At 38.5% G+C, this 23,626-nt stretch overlaps 1 protein-coding gene and 1 pseudogene across 5 annotated transcripts in view; both read right to left on the bottom strand.

Annotated features, from left to right (window-relative positions):
* Window positions 1–23,626, bottom strand: part of NEK10 (NIMA-related kinase 10) — a 259,204-nt gene that overhangs the window by 81,685 nt on the left and 153,893 nt on the right. For 2 of the 5 annotated variants that reach the window (XM_011956228.1, XM_011956229.1), the window contains exons 1-4: window positions 20,954–21,111; window positions 20,323–20,469; window positions 8,339–8,468; window positions 7,381–7,451 (exon numbers count right to left, since the gene is read on the bottom strand). In XM_011956228.1, coding sequence (XP_011811618.1) covers window positions 7,381–7,451; window positions 8,339–8,468; window positions 20,323–20,354 — 233 coding nt within the window. In that variant the 5' untranslated portion in view covers window positions 20,355–20,469; window positions 20,954–21,111. Of the gene's footprint in view, window positions 1–7,380; window positions 7,452–8,338; window positions 8,469–20,196; window positions 20,470–20,953; window positions 21,112–23,626 lie in introns of those variants that run through there. The other 3 variants (XM_011956225.1, XM_011956226.1, XM_011956227.1) reach the window with 2 other exon arrangements.
* On the bottom strand, window positions 19,148–19,642 carry LOC105521882 (annotated as a pseudogene).

Genomic DNA, 23,626 nt, shown 5'->3' with positions numbered 1-23,626 from the left:
CATACAATGGAATCTGAGTCCTGATAGGTATTCAGTAAATGAATGAATGAATCAATGAATAAATCCACAAACAAACTCAGCCTAACATCTAAAATGTTTACCTACCTATAACCCAAAATATTTGGCCATAGACTTTCGGATTCCCAGGAACATTTCCTACCAGAAGTTCCAGGATAGCCTCGTTGCTCTGAAATGACTCCCTGCTTAGGTATTTCAGAGGAATTCTTAAAAGCAACCGAATCAGAGTAATAATATATGCTAAAGATTATCTACCAATTATTCTGTAAACAAATAAGCATAAGATCTGGTCCTAGAAAAAACTGGGGATGTTCTCACCTCATCCACTTTGTCCCCACTCCACTCTGAGAGGCCAGATGGAAAGAATTAGAAGGATACCTTGTTCAATTACATTCATGTCATGTTTTAAGATATAAAGATTCAAAAGGGGTGAAAAATATAAAGATCCATTTGTCCTTGGAGCTGGCTGAAAGTATTAACTTTGTTATTCCTCATGACTGATTCTGAAGCAAAGCACCAGGCAGCTTATGCAACCAGGCACAGAGAGAGAAAAATAAGGCAATTGTTTTAATAGAATATTTTATGCATAAAAGGATAAGTACTTCCTTTTTACAAAGGAAATAGACAATATTCTCTTAATAGTATACTGGTAGGTAAAAATAGTAATCCTGGTACTGAGCAGAACACAAAAAAGTTATTTTCTGCCCCAAACTCCTCAGGGTTGCTAAGTTATTCTCCCAAGTTGAAGGCCTGCTAGGAAAGACAAGTTTCAATAACAAATGTACTTGTATACCACATGAGCAAACAGGAAAAAAGAAAGATACTGCACATTAGAAATGCAAACTGTGTGAGCTCTACTTGACAAGGATGTGAAAAATAATGAGAAGATAGTAAAATAGAGGAAAGAAGATATATATGATTAGAAACAATATATTGTTTAGGAATGATTATAATAAACATTTCTGTCAAGAGCGATCTTCTATTTCAAAGGCTGTATCAAATTACTAAAGATTGGCTGTGAGCCTGATCTTTTGCTGAGTCATAAATGATCATTAAGAACATTTGCCTTTATGTGTCCCTTGCATCATTGCTTTAAGAAAATAGGAGATTTGAGTTTGTTCCCTAATTCTTTCAGAACTCAACTTTTTAATACTAAAAATCCAAAGCAAATTAAATATGCAATTGCATATAATTCGTGATTGATTTCAGTTTTAAGTCAAATTTTCTAAAGATAAAACTTTATTTGGAATGTAAACCCAGACAATGAGGAGTCTTAAATAACTTTAAATGAAAATCAGTTTATTACAGAATGCACCCTGCAATCTTAATTTATTATCAGATATAAAATTGAATTGTCAGTTCTAACTTATTATGGCATCTTAGTATTTTGAATTAAAAGAAACCTCAAGTTAAAAAGCTCTTGCCCTCAGCAAAGCCTTCCCACACGCTGGTCTGCGAAATGTTGCTTACTATTTGAGAGTTAATGATTGTCCAGGTCTCAGATTACAAGTCCTTTCTTCAGAGAAACTTTTCCCAAATTCCCAGAGTAAGACAGGTCCTTCTGTAATCTCTCATTGCCCTCTTTACCACTTTTCATCACATTTATCACAATTTGCTTTATAGACTTCATTCTGTAAATCATACAATATCATTAATAATAATAATAATACCTAATTTCATTGAGTGCCCACCACTTGCTGGGTACTGTGTTAAGTGTGTCAGAAGCATTATCTTATTTAAGCTTTAAAACAAGCCCATGAAGTTAAGGGAGGAGAGTATCCTCATATTGCCTTATGCCCAATTTCTGCCTCCAAAGAAAGAAGAAGTAAAAATTAAAAGGCAGAAATGGAATCCACAAGCAGACAGCCCAGCACTGCGCCGTGGGTCTGGTAGTTAAAAATCAGCCCCTGAGCTAACTGCTTGTGTTATCTATAGATTTCGGACATTCTATGGAAAAGCATCGTGAAAATCCCTGTCCTGTTCTGTTCCGTTCTGATTATCGGTGAATGCAGCCCCCAGTCACATACCCCCTGCTTGCTCAATTGATCATGACCCTTTCACACAGACCCCCTTAGAGTTGTAAGTCCTTAAAAGAGACAGGAATTGCTCACGTGGGGAGCTCGGTTTTTAGAGACGTGAGTCTGCTGATGCTCCCAGCTGAATAAAGCCCTTTCCTTCTATAACTCAGTGTCGGAGGGGTTCTTGTCTGTGGCTCGTCCTGCTACAAAGTAATTACTATTGCTATCCACACATCACAGATGAGAAAATTGGGCCTCAGGGAACTTAAATTGAGTGGAAGAGCAGGGATTAGAATCCAGTTGACTCTAGAACCTGGTGATGCTCTAAACCTTTTCACTCTAATGTTGCTGTCTGACTCCCGTACTAGTATGTTAACCCCAAGAGTCCTGGGTAGCCATAGCCAGGGTCTATTAGTTTCAGAAGAGATTTACAGTCCTATTTGCCCAGACTCACAAAATCTGACCAATGTCTCTGTACCTTGTTCTTTGCACTATCCCTCCCTCGCCCTTTGTGGCACTCAAATACCTATTAAAAGGAGAAATTAAATGCGCAAATATGGTACTTTTGTATTGACACCTCTGAGGACTCCGTCAATTTTTAAGGTACTTTCCAAAAAACAACAGAAAACAGTAACAAATCATAGAGATGGCCAGTTTAAATATATTTGGATTCCTTAGCAACAAGACATGATCTAGTGTTTGTGGAATCAAATGATTTAAAGACAGGTTCGTCTCATTTCCCATAATATTAATCATGATGATTGCTAAAATTGCTCAAGTATTTACCATTCGCCAAGACTTACCCTAAGTGATTTGCATATGTTACTTTGTGTAAACATCACATCAGCCTAATGAGACTGGTACTATTATGATTCTCATTCTACTAGATCAGAAAACAGAGATGCAGAAATAATGGTCAAATCACTCTTTTATTTTTATTTTTATTTAAAAAAATGTTTTTGAGATGGAGTTTCGCTCTTGTTGCCCAGGCTGGAGTGCAATGGCTCAATCTCGGCTCATTGCAACCTCCACCTCCCAGATTCAGGTGATCCTCCTGCCTCAGCCTCTCAAGTAGCTGTGATTACAGGTACACACCACCAGGCCTAGGCTAATTTTTGTATTTTTAGTAGAGACAGGGTTTCACCATGTTGGCCAGGCTGGTCTCAAACTCCTGACCTCAGGTGATCTGCCTGCCTCAGCCTCCCAAAGTGCTGGGATCACAGGTGTGAGCCACCGCACCTGGCCTCAAATCACTTTTTAGAGTCTGCAGTTTACATGACTTAGCCCCAGGTAGGCCTGTCTTCAGAGCCAGAGGCCCTTAATTAAGACTACAGATTTCAGCTTCACTGTTGTTTTACAGAAATGCTAGTGACTTTCACACATTGGTTTTGTATCCTGCAACTTCGTTGTTAAGTTGTTTATAAGATTAAGGAGCTTTTAAGCCAACACTATTGGGTTTTCGAGACATAAGATAATGTCATCTGCAAACAGGGATAGTTTGACTTCTTCTCTTCCTATTTGGATGCCCTTTCTTTCCCTTGCCTGACTGTTCTGACCAGTACTTTCCATACTATGTTGAAGTATTGTCTTGTGCTGATTGTGCTTCCAGCTCTTGCCCATTCAGTACAAGGTTGGCTGTGGGTCAAGCCAAGAGCCAGATCAGGAATGCAATCCCATTCAAAACTGCCACAAAAAGAATAAAATACCTAGGAATACAGATAACCAGGGAAGTAAAAGAGCTTTACAGAGAGAACTACAAAACACTGCTCAAAGAAATCAGAGATGACACAAACAAATGGAAAAATACCCCATGCTCATAGATAGGAAGAATCAATATCATTACAATGACAATACTGTCCAAAGCAATTTGTAGATTCAATGCTATTCTTATCAAACTACCAGTGACATTCTTCACACAACTAAAAAAAAAAAAAATTTTAATTTACATGGAACCAAAAGAGCACCTGAATAGCCAAGGCAATCCTAAGCAAAAAAAAAAAAACCAAAAAACAAAGCTTGAGTCATCATGCTACCTGACTTCAAACTATACTACAGGGCTACAGTAACTGAAACAGCATGGTATTGACACAAAAACAGACACATAGACCAATGGACCAGAAAAGAGAACCCAGAAATAAGGCTGCACACCTACAACCATCTGATCTTCAAGAAACCTGACAAAAACAAGCAATGGGGAAAAGATTCCTTATGTAATAAATGGTGCTGGGATAACTGGCTAGCCATATGCAGAAAACTGAAATTGAACCCCTTTACAAAAATCTGAACTGAACCCCATATACAAAAATCAACTCAAGACAGATTAAAGACTTAAATGTGAAACCCAAAACTATAAAAACCCTGGAAGACAACTTAGGCAATACCATTCAGAACACAGGCATGGGCAAAAATTTCATGACAAAGATGCCAAAAGCAAAAATTGACAAGTTGGGGGTCTGGTGCAGTTACTCATGACTGTAATCCTAGCATTTTGGGAGGCCGAGGCAGGTGGATCACGAGGTTAGGAAATCGAGACCAACCTGGCTAACACCATGAAACCCCGTCTCTACTAAAAATACAAAAAAGTAGCCAGGTGTGGTGGCACAGGCCTATAGTTCCAGCTACTCAGGAGGCTGAGGCAGGAGAACCGCTTGAACCCGGTGAGGCGGAGGTTGCAGTGAGCCAAGATCACGCCACTGCACTCCAGCCTGGGTGACAGAGCAAGACTCCATCTCAAAAGGAAAGAAAGGAAGAAAAGAGAAGAGAAGAGAAAGAAAGAGAGAGAGAAAGAAAGAGAGAGAGAGGGAGAGGGAGAGGGAGAGGGGGAGGGAGGGAGGGAAGGAGGAAGGAAAGAAGGAAAAAAACTGACAAGTGGGATTTAATTAAACTAAAGAGCTTCTGCACAGCAAGAAAGAAAGAAAGAAAAAATTGACAAGTGGGATTTAATTAAACTAAAGAGCTTCTACACAGCAAAGGAGACTATCAACAGAGTAAACAGACAACTTACAGAACGGAAGAAAATTTTTGAAAACTATTCACCTGACAAAGGTCTAATATGGAGCTTCTATAAAGAACTTAAGCAAATTTACAAGAGAAAAACAACCCCATTAAAAAGTGGGCAAAGAACATGAACAGACACTACACAAAAGAAGACATACATGTAGTCAACAAGCATGAAATAAAGGTCAACATTACTGATCATTAGAGAAAAGCAAATTAAAATCACAATGAGATACCATTTTTTACCAGTCAGAATGGCTATTATTAAAAAGCTAAAAAAAATAACAGATGCTGGAAAGGTTCAGCATAAAAGGAACACTTCTGCACTGTTGGTGCGAGTATAAATTAGTTCCACCATTGTGGAAAACAATGTGTAGTGATTTCCCAAAGACATAAAAAACAGAACTACTATTCAACCCAGCAATCCCATTACTGGCTCTATGCCTAAAGGAATACAAATCATTCTATCATAAAAACACTTGCACACATATGTTCATTGCAGCACTATTCACAATAGCAAAGACATGGAATTAACATAAATGCCCATAAATTCTAGACTGAAAAAAGAAGATATGGTATATACACACCATGGAATACTATGCAGCCATAAAAAGCAACAACATCATGTCTTTTGTAGGAACATGGCTGGAGCTGGAGGCCATTATCCTTAACAAACTAATGCAGGAACAGAAAACCAAATATTGCATGTTCTCACTTATAAGTGGGAGTTCAATGATGAGAATACCTGGCCCCATAAAGGGGAATAGCAGACACTGGGATTTATTGGAGGGTGGAAGGTGGGAGGAAGGAGAGCATCAGGAAAAATAGCTATTGGGCCTAGGCTTAATACCTGGGTGATGAAACAATCTATACAACAAACCCCCATGACACAAGTTTACCTGCATAACAAACCTGCACATGTACCCCCGATTTTAAAAATAAAAAAAAATCAATTAAAAAAGTAAGACTGTAGATTAGTATTGTGCCAAAGAAAGAAAGGTTTAGATATCATCCTACAAAAACTGGTGAGGAGTAATATTAGTATAAACAACGGCTGGGAGGAGAAATCAAAGGGAAAGGGGTATAGTCACAATAATACATCTATTATATTTCATCAGAGATGGAGCTAAGTGCTAGCACAGATACCAACCCAAGTTTTAAAAGACTCAGAAGGCAGATGAAAAAAGATTCTATCTGGGGTGACTCTAGAATTTCTACAATCCAAAATACTGAGGATTTGGCTCAGTTTGATGGGATGGAGAAATCCCATCAACTTAAGTACCCAAGATGCAACTTAAGTACCCAACTTAAGTATCCAAGAAGGTCCAGAAATAGCAATCAGCCAGATACATGAGTCATTTACTCATACAAGCAATATTTATTAAGGGTCTACTCTGTGTCAGCCACTGCTTTGAGCAATAAAAGCTACAAACTAAACTGACTAAGTCCCTGCTCTTGAGTTTCCATTTTGCTGGGGAAGAGACAGACAATAAACAAAAAGCATGTATGCACATGTATAATATGTCAAGGATGATGAGTGCCGTGAGCTTTATAAAGCAGGCAAGGAGGTTAGAGAGTACTGTGAGGTAGTGGGGCCATCAGGGTGGGGAACATTTTAGCAGAGACCCAGATGAAGTGAGGGCTTGTGTCATGCATATATCTGAGGAAAGAGAGTTCTAGGAAACCATGAAAGCAAGAGCAAAGGTCTAGAAGGAGGGTGCATGCCAGGACTAGTGGGAAGCCCCATGTGGCTGGAGCAGAGAAAACAGGAGGGGAAGTGGGAGGGAGCATGGGTGACAGGCCAGCAGGGATTGGCCAAAACTTTGGAAGTGCAACTAGATAATGACTTTCATTAAACTCCTGCTATAGTGATAGCTGGAGCTCCTGATTCTCTTTGAAAAATTATGATAAATCACATTATCAATTTAAAAATGGAAATGAAAAAGTACCTGCAACTTTATCATCTAACATGGCTTTTTGTTTCATGTGTTCTTGTCTGGCCTTTTTCCAATTTTTTGCATATTTTTATGGGGTTTGTCATGGTTACAAAAAGCTTTACATCATATTTGTCTTACCCACATGTCATAATGTGTTTTACAGGTTGTTACAAACCCTTCCAAATAATCGTTCTAGTGGTTGCATAATACGTGAATGCTCTACTTTCTCTTGGACACTTAAGTAGCTTCCAAATAGTCACTGTTACTGATGATGCACAAACCTCTTTCTAGATTTGGATTATGTGGGGACCCTTTCTCTTTATGAGCTTTTATCCATAAATAGTGATTTATTATAGACATGAGGTATTTCTTGATTGTCCCTACATGTCTGAAGCTGCGAGACTAATTACCTGCTGATGGTGTCTGTTACTTTTTCAGAGTAGATACCTTCTGGCACTGGTTCATATACCGCCTCCACTATCTGCAAAACAAACAGACTAGAGTGATGGAAGTCAAGGGGCCACAGATGTCTCTGAATAGTTAATACTTGACCATAACCTGAGAGTTACTAATTAAGCAGTATAACTTCACACACAAATTTTAGTCAGAAATCTCAACCAAATAAAACATTTGCATCAATTAAACAGTTCTTGAACATGGAATTATATTCTCCAAGCTGAGTTAAAATTAACCTTCGATTCATAATAAAATGGTGTATGGGATAATATAAGGTGTTGGGTTGTGAGTAGTTCAGACTGCAATTAAAAATAAAAGACCAGCCAGGTGCAGTGACTCACGCCTGTAATCCTAGCACTTTGGAAGGCCAAGGCAGATGGATTACCTGAGGTCAGGAGTTCAAGACCAGCATGGCCAACGTGGTGAAACCCCGTCTCTACTAAAAAAATAAAAATAAAAAATTAACCAGGTGTGGTGGCACATGCCTGTAATCCCAGCTACTCAGGAGGCTGAGGCAGGAGAATTGCTGGAGCCCAGGAGGCAGAGGTTGCAGTGAGCCAAGATCACGCCACTGCACTCCAGCCTAGCTGACAGAGTGAGACTGTGTCAAAATAAATAAATAAATAAATACTTACATAAATAAATAAATAAATAAAATGAATAAAAAATAGAAGACCAAAAAGTCTTTAAATAATTTTGTATTATAAATAAAGACAATTATAGAGGAAAATAAGCCATTACATGAGATATATATTTAGAAGAAAGCGGAAAAAATAAACTGGATCACGCAGTTAATAAAAGAATTCTTGCTTTTAATGGGCAGTTATATTAAAATCACAAAGATCTGTTTAATAAGAAAAGGAATTGCATCTTTAGCTACATGAGACCCTTTTGTGTCACAGCGTTGCTTACTTTTGTAGCCAAGGACAGCATGTTAGTGCTGTAGAAGGGGGGATTCAAAGTCGCCATCTGATAAAGGATGCAGCCTGCTGCCCAGACATCAGCCTTCTCCCCGTACGGCTCACTCTTCAGTACCTCGGGGCTGACATAAAATAAAGACATTAATACATATTAAGAAAGGGAGAATCCGCTCAGAAAGATCCAATTTTCAAGCTTTATTGGAGTTATTTTTTAAGTATCTGAAATGCTTAACGTAATCACTATTTCAGGAAAGGATATCAAAAAGTCTGTTTGAAATTTCCCAGCCTCAGATGAACCCGGAAGCATATCAAGCAATTCCAGCTTAAACACTAAATACCAATAACTCATATAAATATCACCTAGTATGCATCCAAGGATGTGTGTATTTCCAGAAAGAGCAAGCCCACTGTGGTAGATGGAGTTGCTGGCCCCAGTTCTTTGCTGCTCTGGGAGCTTCTGTACATCCCACCCTTGCTGTAGCCTCTTCTGGGCAGTGTTCATCATCCGCTCCTGCCTTTGTTTTGACTGTGTTTTCTTCCTTTGACCAATGGAATGTGGAAGTGACAATGAGCCTGATTAGAGCCTCAGTCTGAACAGGTACTGAGGACTTCCATTTATCCTTCTAGGAGCTTCAGTCCACTACTAGAGGAAGAATGTGTCCCAGGTAGCTTCCACCCTTGCAGCCTGGGCCCAGCATAAGACACACAGAACCAGTCTGCCCCCAGACAACCCATATACCAACAGGCCAGAGGAGAACTAGCCTAGCAGGCTCACATACTTATGATTCTGAAGTTGAATGCCACTGAAACTTTGTGGTGATTAATGATAAGGTGTTAACATGGAAAAAGCTGACTGATAGAGCCTTCCCCTTTGCTATTCAGCTCTAGCATATAAAGTAGGGGGAAGACCATATTTAAATATGTTGCAGGAAATGACAATACCTACCATGTTCACTGCTTCTGAAATTGCCACACAATTTACACAACATTTAAATAGTCTGCAAGTGTTCATGAATTTATTTTTTAATTTAATTGGATTTAATTTATGTGGAGGCGAGTATAGTTCCCTTGGACATTTTGTACTAATAGAAGTTTCCTCTAAAATAAATGTGCATTAAAAAACAAAGTACTAAAAGTACTCAACACACACACACCCTAAATTAAGTAGCTTACTAATTCAGTTCCGTAATAAGTACTTGGGTCTCACCTCAGTACTCTAATGGAGTAAAGATTAATACAGTTAGCTTTGACAGTGAGTTAAAATAGAAAGAAATTTATAAATTGGCATCAAAACAATCAGGGCAGGTATAAATCAGTATTGACTTAAAAATAATCAACAAATTACTGTTCTTGAGAGGAAGAAGAATTCCTAGTTTAAGATTTATAGTATGTATTTGCAAAGAAAAGTATGATTTCTAGGTCTATCAGTTAAGCATTTTCATATTTAGTGTTTTTCAGTTCAATAATATGGAAATTGGGGAACTGGGGCTGAGATGATTTCCACAGGGCTCTGCTGGTTCTAACAGTACAAAAAGTATTCCTTGCTGTCCCTTCATCAACTGCTCACGTTGAAAAAAAAAAAAATGATTTAACAAGAAGAAAACATGCTCAACACAGAAAATGTCTTTGGCTCCCCACAGACAAATTTCTCATATTCTCATCTACTGAGATATCAGAAGAGTTGCTTCATAATTTCCAAAAGATCACAAAGCACAAGCTGTGAGTGTTCCACCCATATCCCCTCAAATCCCTTTTGCATTGCCTATTTTTGGTGTGCTTTCACTCCCCACGGCCAGCACCTGTACTTGTTCAGAGGAAAGCTTTCCATTTCTTCCTCAAAAGATAAATTTTCAATGTCTCTTTTATAAGGGCACTAATCCCATTGGTGAGGACAGAGTCCTCATGACCTAATCACCTACCACAGGCCACACTTCCTAATACTATCACGCTGCAGCTTAGGATTTCAATATAAGAATTTTGGAGAGACACAAGCATTCAATCTGTAGCAGACTTTCCTCTTGAAACATTGCGATGTTTTTCACTCATCCAGTAAATATGACTAAGCATCTCCAAAATACTAGTCACTCTTCTACCTGCTTGGAATACACCAACAAAGACATCTGTCCTTCATGGGGCTTACCTTCTAGTAAGGGACAGGAGGCAGAGAAGATATAAAACGTAAGAAAATAACTTAAAAGTAAATGATGTAGTATTTTAATAAGTGAAAAATGCTGTAGGAAAATAAACTTGACTAGAGTAAAGGAGGTCTGGAGAGGAGGTAAGGTGGCAAGTTGCAATATTAGAAAAAATGGTTCCTTCCTCCCTCTCAGATACCATAGAACGACCCTTCAGTGGCTTCCTCCTTCATTCACGCATTCATCTTCTCTTCACACTTTACTCTCTCCTTGGATAATTTCATTCACATCCAAGGCTTCCAGTGAAACCATATGCTGGTAACTCTCAGACCTAATTTTCATTCCTCAAGCCCCTCAAGTGCACACAGAGAACAAGGCTCTGTTACAAATCACTGATGAAAATAGGGTTAAAGCAGTGGACTCTAAACAATTGCCTATTTTATAAATTAGAGTAGAGAACTCTTCCGAAGTCAACAATGCTTACTTTCTTGAATTTCAAGCACTGTTTCTGAGGTGTATAAAACAACCCTGCAGGACAAAGGCCTGAGTATCTGCAACAGGAAGATAGCTCCCTGGGAGATATCTTAAAGCCCTGGGCCTGTGACTGTCTTTGCCCCCACATTACTTCCTGAGGCAAACATTACTATTTATTTTTCTACTTCCACCTCTGCTTCCATTTGCACTTCAAACCTAGTCACTTCAAGCAATCCTTTTAAATATGTGTGCGTGCTATGGGAGCTTTTTCTTAATCTGCAAGACTCCAGGGTGACTACTCTGCATCCCAGGGAACGTTTCTGATGTCAAGAGTTAATGTTTCCAGGATATCTGCTGGCTTCAGATTTGCCCCTAATTCTGGTGTGTACTGCATTACCACATTAGCAGTTAAATTTATCCTCTAAATGCTAGTTCTTTCCTCAAAAGACAAGATTATAATATCTGACAACTAAGAGTTTATAAGAACTAGTTTATTTTCACCGGGTATGAGAAATAGAAGATGAAATTAAAATCTTAAGAGAAATTGAAAAATTATCATTGCAGAAGTAACTCATTGACAATATAATGCTATAGCATCTTGGAAACAGTGACATTTAGAGATGTCATAAAAGAAAATATTCCCTTAACAAGTGTTAGAAGATACTAATAAAAGAATCTCAAGGAGTTTGGGACACAGTGAGGGCTAAATTGTTTGAAGACTATTACAATAGTCTTACAAAATAGACTTGGAGTAGTAAGTCTATTTTATTGAAGTTATTTATCCAATAATATTTGCTTCATTAGGTAAAGACAGAAAAGGGATTTTTGCATCCCACTGCAATGTGTTAATTCTGAGTCTATTAAAAAGTACATTTAGTTCTCAGGTATTGGCTATCACAGCTTCATCTCCCGGGAGTACCTTAAATATAAAGGAGAAAGAGAACTAACTTATCCCTGTTACTGAAAAAGGAACATAAACCTTCTGTCTGAAGGTTTAAGATCCACTATTTGTGCATTCAAGGAGGTAAAACTCATGAGAATAAAATGCTGAACTGAGGTGACATAATTAAGTCTGTGTGCTAATAAATACCATTTATTTAGACTGAAAATCAAATGATGCTCTAATTATAATTCATTGTACAGTATGTAGCAATATAGGATGAATCAAATGTGTGTGTGTGTATTCTTGTGTGTATGCATGTGTTTGTGGATGTCTGTGTGTTTGTATGTGTATGTGAATGTTTGTGTGCATGTCCATGGATATTTATGGTTGCTGAAGGTAGGTAAACCGTTGCTGAGAAATGGCTTAAAAAACCATCGCTATGGTAGGATAGGAGTTAATGAGAACTAATGAGGATGCAGAAACTTGCAAAAACCCTGAGGAAATAAATCTCAGTGCATTTTCTGGAAAGAGTGAGCAGCATAATATTCAGATATATAGTGAGATAAGCATAGTTTAGCAGAAAAGACACTAAGCAGAATCATGAATGTAGAGAGATCCACCCATGCCTTGATCTTTTTCTATGAGGTCCTACTTAGTATAAGCACTTAATAGCATTGATAAAATATAATCTGGTCCCACTGGAGCCACAAAAATTAAACAGCACCCTGATCAGCCTTATGGCATTCTCCACTATGGAGGAGTAAAGGGATTGAGCCTGAAAAGAGATTGGAAGGCTGGGCAAGCCCACTAATGTAGTGATCAGGGAAATGAGAAGATGAAAGCCATGGGACTTCAGAATTGACTGGGTGTGGGGAGGAGAAAAAGAGAAAGGAAAGATGATCCCCTCCTCCTCTAGGTTCCCAAGTATTTGGTTCTGGTGACTAAATGGGTATAAGAGTCATTAATACAGATACAGGGAGAGCAGATGTGCAGGAAGAAACTACATCAATTCGGAATATATTAATTCATGTATGTCTGCAAGATCCACAATTGGGAATATTCAATGGGCAACATCATTCCAGATGTGAAGAGTCTCTCAAAACCTTATCCTCAGAGCATGTGCTGTCTATAAGCCTGGCATCACAGAAATGTTCTCCGCTCATAGGTGACTACTGCCATTAAGTAGTTAGTTAAAAAGATTTGATACCTAAACAGCTCTGACTTTTCTGAACACAAACCTCTTACAGAGAGACAAGAGAATTAGATGACACATTCAAGAGCTGTGGAATAATATCCTATGCCATTAAAAGAAATTGGCACACCTTTAACACAAATTTGAGAGCCTGCCTGCTTCTGGACTGCATCCAGCATTGACAGCTTTATCCACTAAAAATACAAGACAGCCAGTTAAATTTGAATTACTTTTAAAAATGCAATAGTTGGAAAATATGCTAAAAAATACAGTAAACGGGACATAAACTAAAATGTTCATTGGTCTTTATTCAAAATTCAACTTTCATTGGACACCCTGCATTTCATCTGGCAATCCTAAATTGCAGTATTGTTCATGTACTCTCCTTTCTTAGTGTTTAAGTCATCTTTATTCTAGAAAGGCACAAAAAGAGCTATTTAAACACTATCTACGGTTTTCTGTACTTACGTTACAAAAATAGCAAAGCAGAGTATTTATATGAGGCATCTGGGACACTTCTCTAAATGCTTTCTATTTCTCTCATGTTGCATGAAGCTGTGTATTAACATGCCTTGACAACCAATGAAATCAATGATTTAAAAGTTCTTTAAAATATAAGCAGCATCTTAAAGTACAAAAGACATTTGAATATATGAAATGTTAAATTCAGGCCTAGTTTTTACAAACATTTTTACCAAATGTCTCTGTAAATGTTAAGTTAAATAATAAACAAACTGGAGTAGAAGCCATCAGAATAGCCTCCTTAGTCCCATAGCAAAGGTGGGTCATGACTGGTTTCTAGATGCCAGACCCTCTTATTAGGTCACCTAGCTCCTATGGATTATGTTTAGGGACATGCATGTGAACAAAACCAGAATATTTCACCCCCCAAAAAGCACTTCTTTGGCATATTTCCATATAGCTATTCAAAGGAACTGCAAATCACAGAAATCTTGAAAATCTGTCTTTTGTGGAGGATATTTGCATCTGTAGAGAAAATCTACACTCATGAAATAAACAGTTAGGCTTTCTCTGAGCCCACTCCCACTCCACTCCCATCTGAATCTAGGAAAGATTAACTCACAGGAATGAGAGAGAGAGTATGACATCTTTGAAAGTCTGACAGAGACATGTCACCACAGGCCACCATCTATTCTTTCTGGGAACTGCTATCTGTGAAATTTCATGTGTCTTAGTGTGTTTTCTGTTGCTTATAACAGAATACCTGAAACTAGACAATTTATAAAGAAAAGGAACTTATTTCTTACAGTTCTGGAGGCTGAAAATCCAAGGATGAGGGGCTGCATCTGGTAAGGGCCTTCTTGCTGGTGTGGACCTTCTGCAGAGTCCTGAGGCAGCACGAGGCATCACACAGCAAAGGGGCTGAGAGTGCTCACTCGGGTCTCCCTCTTTTTATAAACCTCTAGTCCCATTTTCGTAATAACTCATTAATTCTTTAATCCATGAATGGATCCTCATGATCCACTGGATCATAAGGGCTCTTCTCTCATGATCCAATGATCTCTTAAAGCTCCCATCTCCTAATACTGCCGCATGGGAAATTAAGTTTCAATATAAGTTTTGGAGGGAACAAACATTCAAACCACAGTACTCTGTATAACAAGACCACCTTCACTAGCCAGGCCTTTTCTTGTCCCTCCCTCCCATAACCTGTCTTGCCACTGTAGCAGGACAAGCTTCAGACAAAACTCCTCAGACACCGAGTTAAAGAAGGAAGGAGTTTATTCAGCCAAGGGCATCCGCAAGACTTCTGTCTCATGAGCTGAGCTCCCCGAGTGGGCAATTATTGTCCCTTTTAAGGGCTTACTACTCTAAGGGGGTGCATGTGAGAGGGTCGTGATTGATTGAGCAAGCAGGGAGTACGTGACTAGGGGCTGCATGCACTGGTAATTAGATTGGAACAAAACAAGATAGGGATTTTCACAGTGCATTTCTATACAATGTCTGTAATCTATAGATAACAGAACCAATTAGGTCAGGGGTCGATCTTTAACTACCAGGCCCAGGGTGCGGCGCTGGGCTGTCTGCCTGCGGATTTCATTTCTGCCTCTTAGTTTTTACTTCTTCTTTCTTTGGAGGCAGAAATTGGGCATAAGACGATATGAGGGGTGGTCTCCTCCCTTACCACAATCCAAGCCCCTATTCCTTCTGTAACTTCCAGATGGTATAAAACCTGCAGTCATCTGGCCTTTTCTAAGTTTTCATATTTCATATTTTTCTCATGTACACATGTGCAAGTAATAATTTATATACCTTTCTCCTATCAATTTATTATGCATTTGTTTTATGGCTCAAATTATCAAACCTTCAGAAAGGTAAGGAAGGAGGAAGTTATCTTCACTCCTACACATGATTCAGACGCCTAAATAACATTTTATGAACCAGAATGACAAGACACTCCACTTGGAAGAGTTATCAATGTACTTTTTATGAATGAGTGGTAGATAACTGCTACAACTAAAATCGATCCATCATTTGATAGATTAATGCACTACTTCTTCAAGTTAGGGAAACATTTTCTATCTAATATACATAAAATTCATAACAGTAAAAAGCAGAAGAGATTGACACTGTATTATGCAAACCAGGACCTGTGATTACCAGTGTAGCTGTTGATCTGCCTTTAATTAGTTTCTTGTTTTTACTGCAAAATGATGAGTCAAATTAGACTCAATTTTCATCTCCCTACTAGGATCAGCAGACATTGACCAAATGACACAATTGATTGCAGATCATTTTATGCGACACTCCAATTTATGTAGAATCTGTTCACGAGATAATAAATGTGCAAGTGCCATGAAAAATACTAAGTACTATACAACTGCAAAGTGGTATTATTACATAGAGAGATCTGTCACATTTCATAGGGACTGTGACAGTAAGTGAGCTAGAAAAAAACAGGCAGCAGAATAAATATGGTAGTGAAGTGGGGACTGTCATATTCCTGAATTCTGAGGAGTTCTGAGTGGACAACCAAATAGTTGACCTTCAGTCTATTAAAGTCAAAGTCAGGCCAAGAACTTTTACTATTATAGGTAAAAATGTTGCTAGTGGTGACAGGGGTGTCAGTTGTCCTTTCCATTAGGTCCAGTTTGGTAAAAGTATGTATGATCCCAAAACACGAGTGGCAGCCTACTCTCACCCTGTCCCACCCATGTTAGCCTCCCTCCTGATCTTTGCCCCTAGTTCATGGAAACCCCTATCTGGCATGTTTACCCATTCATCTCCAAGCAATACTATGTGCCAGGAGCAAACACATAATCCCTGTAGAATACAAGAGCAAACAAACACACACAAAATCCCTGGCCTCATGGAGTTTACATTCTAGTAAAGGAGACAACTAATATACTAATTAATTGATTGATTAAAATTTATTGGATGCCATGAAGAAAACAGACTATTTTTTAAAATAACATTTATCTCATGAGTTGACTTTTAAACTGTTCTGTGGCCTTAATAGCCTGTTTGACTTTGGAGGTGAGGTTGGGTAGATATTAATTTCCTCACATCTGCAAGACAGAGAGATAATTTGTAATATCTAGTCCTGTTCCAAATGCTATGTCCATCAATTAAAGACTGAAAATACCTTCATGACAGATATGCACATCGTTTTAAGATAAAGATTACATTTGTTTTTCAGTGTGGTTTAATCACTGAGGACAGAGTCAACAATATTTTCCAAATTTAATTTGTTCTATGAAAACAAATTCATGAACATGTAAATAATTTTTGATTATTGCTTTGGTACAGTATTAAAATCTGTGTTTTAAGATTTTAAAGCAAAATAAGGCATTTTTATTTTAACAGATAGCTAACACATATTTCAAAGTCACTTTTAAGCATTATAGATGTCTTAACCTGAATCATCACCATATTTGCTCAAAAAATGCTGGGCAAATAGATCCTAAATCTGTAAACTTATGTGACTGAAGAACAAAAGAAATGCATTTCTCTTTCGTCTCTGAAGCAGAAGTTCCCTCACTGAATATGCAAAATCCTATGGCCATGGCCTTTGACAACTTCCTCACAACCAATTTGACTCTGTCTCCCTATTCCCATTTGCCGAGCAGATACAAAGAAACCTGTCAACAGAAAACACAGATTTGAGGACATTTGAGGACCAAGGAATGTCCTTTACCCAAAATATCTTCCCTGAGGCCAATGTGTGAGTTCTCACAGTAGTGACTTACTCTTCTATGTTATATACTAGTTATTTCTGGAAAGTACATAAGGAGAAAATGAGGAAGAGGGGCGAAAACATGGGGAACCTAGGGCTTGAGCATGTTTGACAGTGTCTGTTGGTTGGTGGTAGACTAAAAGATAATAGCTTGATAAGATACAGAGACCAAGGCCACAGGGAACAACTTTATAGTAATTTCCCTCAAACTAGTGTGTGAGATGGAGGCAGGAGAATAGTCTGGAGGCAGGGAACATAAGGCCCATTCATGCTGATTTCCTAGAACTAAATTAAATGGAAATACTTTAGCTATGACAGGAAATATCCTCTCCATTTACATTGGGCATACCCCAAGTAAATGACTTTGTAACTTTACTTTATTCTCTTCATTTACATATGGCATACACCAAGTAACCAAAGGAAACCTCTAGAGGGTATTTAAACCCCAGAAAATCCTGTAACAGGGCTCTTGAGCCCCTATGCCCCACCCACTCCCACCTGTGGAGCATACTTTCATTTTCAATAAATCTCTGTTTTTGTTGCTTCATTCTTTCTTGCTTTGTGCGTTTTGTCCAATTATTTGTTCAAGATGCCAAGAACCTGGACTCCCTCCACTGGTAACAACATGGAGACAGAATAGGGGGAATAAAGAAAGAAGACGTTTCAGAGAGGAAGGGAGGACGAATTTTAAGTCACATTTTATTAAAACTGATCTTTGCTGTCTGTACCTCTGACATGACAACAAGCCGTTTTCCTTGGTATTTTGCTTTGTTGACATTCTGGTTTGTCATAATTGGTCATCATTTCTACTAACCTGACCAAAATTAAACTTTGAAAAAATGAGCAATTGTCCAATATATGACTCCTAGGTTTTGTAAACCAAAACTAAAATTCTAAGCCCCTCCACCGACTCCATGGACCCCTTCTCTAGGCCAAGGGAATTCCAAAGAAACCTGAAAAACTAGTTCAGGCCATGATAGGAAAGGATGTTCAAACATGCCTCATTATACTCTCCTCTGGTTGGAATTCAGGTACAGCTAACCAGCATTAACATTACAACAGAGATCTCAGGACTGATCTCTGTAGGAATAAGATACCAAATTCCAACCTGACTCTAGTGTAGCATCACATGACAGATAGGCCCTGAAAAAAATCAAAGTATTTTACCCCAAAATATATTCTTTTGACACATTTTTAAAGGCCCTGCAAAGCTGTCTCTTATGGGGGAAATTCATTTTGTAGAGAATCCCCTTCCCTTTCCAGGTCTTTTTCTGATCCTGAAGAGATTAGCTGAGAGTCTAGAACCTTTTAAAAGTCGGAATTGAAAACATTTGCCATCTATTGCCTCTAAGGGCAGCCACCTATGCAACTTCATCTACATGATAAGAACCTTGGTCTCCATAATCCCATATCTTAACCCAGACACTTGTTTCCACTGATTCCAGGTCTTTAGGTAATATCAGTTTTAACTAATCATCAATCAGAAAATCTATGACTTCCACCCCCACCACCTGCTTCAAGTTGTCCTATCTTTCTGGACCAAATCAATGTATACCTTACATATGTTGACTGATTCCTTAGGTCTCCCTAAAACCTATAAAACCAAGCTGTAACCCAGCCACCCCTAGGCACATGTTATCAGGACCTCCTGAGGCAGTGTGACTGGTGACGGTCCTCACATATGACTCAGAACAGATCTCTTCAAGTATTTTACGGAGCTTGGCTTTTTTCATCAATAATTTCTAGGCAAAAGTTAAAAAGTGAGAGTCCATATTTACTACCATTTTACCCGCACTAAATTGCTAATTTCCCTCCTCCTGTAAGCAAGAAGCTGAATGGCCTACCTCAACTTGCCTTTACTTATTCAAGTCATTCAAATGCAATGCAGGCAGCTTTTACTTTCTTTTTTTTTTTTCCTATTTTTGTTTAATTTATTTAAGACCACCTCCTCACAATTTCCAGAGAGAAAATACAAAACGAGAAACAGACTTGGTTTCAAATACATAACCAAGTGCTGGAGTTTAAAGCATTACTGATAACACTGTTACAGAAGAATGGCAGCTTACTCCAGGGTACTTCACAATTCCTGAGGAATAAACATGATTTCTCTTGTCCTCCACTGGGATGTTCTCAGGTGAAGTCACTGCTCCTGTTCTTTGACTTATTTTCCGTGTAGAAGATATGGAGCCTGGAAATCGTGCTGACAGCTGGAGTAAATCATTCCTAATCCCATGCCAGAACTGAAGGCTAATTGCCACATTCTTCTTTTAAAGGTGAGAAAACAATTCCTAATCCAAAACCAGTACCTATCTTCACGACCGCATCTGCCAGGCACGGCCCCACTTCCAGCCGAGCTCCAACTCCGACATGTACCCCACCCGCGCCTCCAGTTTTCCTCTCGGCCGGCCCCCCACCCGCTCCAACCCCTGCAAGTCTCGCCAGCTACTTTCTTTAAAAGCATTACCTTTGAAAACTTCCATAGTTTTCGGCATCTTAACACCATCAAAATTAGTCGTAAACTCTGAACACATAAAGATAATCATTTCTTCTCTCTTTTAGCACAATAACTATAGATTTTCAAAACAGAGGGCAATAAAGCACTTTATTTAGTTTCAGATTTATTATGTTCCATTTAGGAATGAACTACTATCTGGGTAACCCATGGGATGCCAACTCTATATGGACAGAATAAATCAATTTAGCAATGGACCTGGTGTAGCTAAATGGAATGACACTTCAAAATTGTAGGACTGTGGAAAATAAGATATTTACTTTGTGCCTTAGCTTCCTTTCTTATACAATAGGAAAATGACCTGTTCAGTGTGTTATAAGAATTGCCAAATGCAATACATTTTTAAAATATAAGGCATAGAATATCTTTATATTTACTCAAATAAGTTTTAACTCTTCTCCTTTCCTTGAATGTTGGCAGTTTAAATGAGAGAAAGGCAAAAGGTAAACAGAAAGCTGAAATAAGGATTGTAATTTGTTTTGTTTATCACATTTAAAGAGTGTATAAATCCGTTCTTGCGCTACTATAAAGAAATAGCTGAGCCTAGGTAATTTAGAAAGAGAAGAGGTTTAACTGGCTCACGGTTCTGCAGGCTGTAGGAAGCATGATGGCATTTGCTTCTTGGGAGGCCTCAGGAAACTTCCAATCGTAGCAGAAGGCAAAGGAGGAGCCAGCACATTTTATGTGGCCAGAGCAGGAGCAGGACAGCGAGGGGAGAGGTGCTGTACACTTTAAATAACCAGATCACATGGAAACTCACCATCATGAGAACAGCACCAAGGGAGAAATTCGCCCCCGTAATATAATCACCTCCCACCAGGCCCCACCTCTAACATACGGGATTAAAATTCAACATGAAATTTAAGTGGGGACACAGATCCAAACCATATCAGAGAGTAGACCTCGATTGTACCAACACTAAAGTTTCACTAATTTTAAATTGACATGCAAATTACTGTAAAATTTTTCTCTACTTTCTCAAATTTACGAAAAGTATAAACTAACCAGCTTTATGAATGAGGTCATTGAGAAAGAAAAGAAGCAGAAAGAAAAGAACCCCTGCCCAAGAGAAGGGTCCTCAATAGTCAAAGACAAATAATTCTAGACAGTATCATCACAAATTCAATACAGTAAATATAGTTGGATAAATATATATTGAGTATTGCAGTCTAAAAACAAAACACATTCTCTTCAAGGAATTCATAAAACTTACATAAACTTTTCTATATATCAGGTGTGGCAAACTATTACTTTGGTGATCTATTGACAAAACACTTTTACTAGTACATATGCCCTTGTGTAGTCCCTCCATACATTATTTCTGGGTTTGGCCACGTGACTGGCTTTAGTCAATGGGACATTAGCAATTGTGATTCATGCCTGTACATGCAGGCTATATTTTCAGAACTCTAACTTTCGGACCATTCCCTCTCAGATTCCAACCACGATACTGAAAAAACCAAAGCCCGGTCTAGCCATTTCAACATTGAAAGAGAACACATGGAAGTAAACCAAGAACCCAGCCAACATCCCGGGATAAGCTCCCAGCCAACAGTCAGTACTAACATCCTCCTTAAAAGAGATTCCTTCCATTCCAGTTGAGTGGCCCTAGTTAATGCTGCATGGAGCAGAGATAAGCTATTATTAACAAGCCCTGTTCAAACTGCAGAATTTGAGCAAATAAATTATTATTATTATTGTATTAAACCAATAAGTTGGGGATAAATGCTATGCAATGATTATCTGAATCATCAGAGTATGAACAATTTCTCAATTTATTCTAAACTATAATTGTACAAGCTGTATTCTGACATAGTAAAGCCAAATAAAATATAAGCTTTGAACAAAGAGAAAAAACAAAAACTTTGAAATAAAAAACATTTTATAAATTACTTATTAGTGATAAAGATAAAAAATTTTACTGACAGGCTACTTAGAAAATAAGGACGATGAAAATGATGACTAACCTCTGATTTTTTTTATCTTGTCCAAATTTCTATCTAAGGCATCTGGCGAGTCATGCCCTCAGATAGGTTTTATTTAACTCTACTTATCATGATTTACTTTCCGACCCAACTCTGGCATAACATTACAAAATAAAGAAGAAAATCCTATATTAGTGTGTTCTCGCATTGCTATAAAGAAATCCCTGAGACTGGGTAATTTATAAAGAAAAGAGGTTTAACTGGCTCACAGGCTATAGAAGAGGCATGCTGTGGAGGCCTTAGGGAACTTTGACTCATGGCAGAAGGTAAAGTGGGAGCAGGCATCTTCGCATGGCCAGAGCAGGAGGAAGAGACAGAGTGGGGAGGTGTCACACACTTTTAAACAACGAGATCTTGTGAGAACTCTATGACAAAAACAGCATCACCAAAGTGGGACATCTGCCCCCGTGACCCCATCACTTCCTACCAGGCCCCACCTCCAACACTGGGGATTACAATTCAACACAAGATTTGGGTGGGGACACAAATCCAAATCATGTCACTTCCCAACTCATTCTGTGAGGTCAGTATTAACCTGCTACAAAATCCAGGCAAATAAAATCACAAGAAAACAGACCAGTATCTCTTATAAATATAGACACAAAAATCTTCAATAAAATACTAGTAAAGTGAACCCAGCAACGTATGAAAAGAATTACACTAGTACCTCCTTAACCAGGGAAAATATGTTCTAAGACCCCCAGTGGATGCCTGAAACTGAAGATAGTACCAAACCCTATACGAACTGTTTTTCCTATATATACATATCTATGATAAAGTTTAATTAATAAATTAGATACAGTAAGAGATTAACAATAACTAATAACAAAATAGAAGAATGATAACAATATGCCAGCATAACTACTTTGATGTTTTGGAGCCATTATTAAGTAAAATAAGGGTTATTTAACAGAAGCACTGAGATACCATGACAGTTGACCTGATCACTGAGATAGCTAAGTGACTACTGCGTAGATAGAGCATGCAGTGTAGATACACTGGAAAAAGAGCAGATTCACATCCCAGATGAGAAGAAGCAGGACAGTGCAAGATTTCACCACACTGTACAGAATGGTGCACAATTTAAAACTTACAAAGTGTTTATTTCTGAAATCTTCCATTTACTATTTTCAAACTGCAGTTGACTGAAACTGTGGAAAGTGAAATCATGGATAAGAGGGGACTACTGTGGGCCGGGTGCAGTGGCTCACATCTGTAATCCCAGCACTTTGGGAGGCTGAGGCAGGCGGATCACGAGGTCAGAAGTCTGAGACCAGCCTGACCAACACAGATAGTGAAACCCTGCCACTACTAAAAATACAAAAATTAGCTGGGCTTGGTGGTGCATGCCTGTAATCCCAGCTGCTCAGGAGGCTGAGGCAGGAGAATCCCTTGAACCTGGGAAGTGGAGGTTGCAGTGAGCCAAGATCATGCCACTGCACTCCAGCCTGGGCGACATTTCGAGTCTCCATCTCAAAAAAAAAAAAAAAAGAGGGGACTACTCTGTTATCCATGACCAAGTGGGATTTGTCTCAGAAAAGCAAGGTCAGCTCAAAATACAAAAATCAATCAAAGTAAAACACCACATTAACAGAATGAAGTCTTAAAAAGAAATGATCATCTTAGCAAATGCAGACAAGAGCATTTGACAAAATCTAACTGTCTTTCATGATAAAAGCACTCAGACATGGGCATCCTTGCCCATGCCTATGTCTTGAATGGTATTGCCAAGGTTTTCTTCTAGGGTTTTTATGTTTTTAGGTCTACATTTTTTAATCCATCTTGAATTAATTTTTGTATAAGGTGTAAGGAAGGGATCCAGTTTCAGCTTTCTACATATGGCTAGCCAGTTTCCCCAGCACCATTTATTAAATAGGGAATCCTTTCCCCATTTCTTGTTT

This window comes from Colobus angolensis, unplaced genomic scaffold, assembly GCF_000951035.1.
Source record: "Colobus angolensis palliatus isolate OR3802 unplaced genomic scaffold, Cang.pa_1.0 Scaffold411, whole genome shotgun sequence".
Classification (NCBI taxonomy): Eukaryota; Metazoa; Chordata; class Mammalia; order Primates; family Cercopithecidae; genus Colobus; species Colobus angolensis.
Note: the sequence above shows the minus strand (reverse complement) of the source record. Positions and strands in the feature narration are given on the sequence as shown.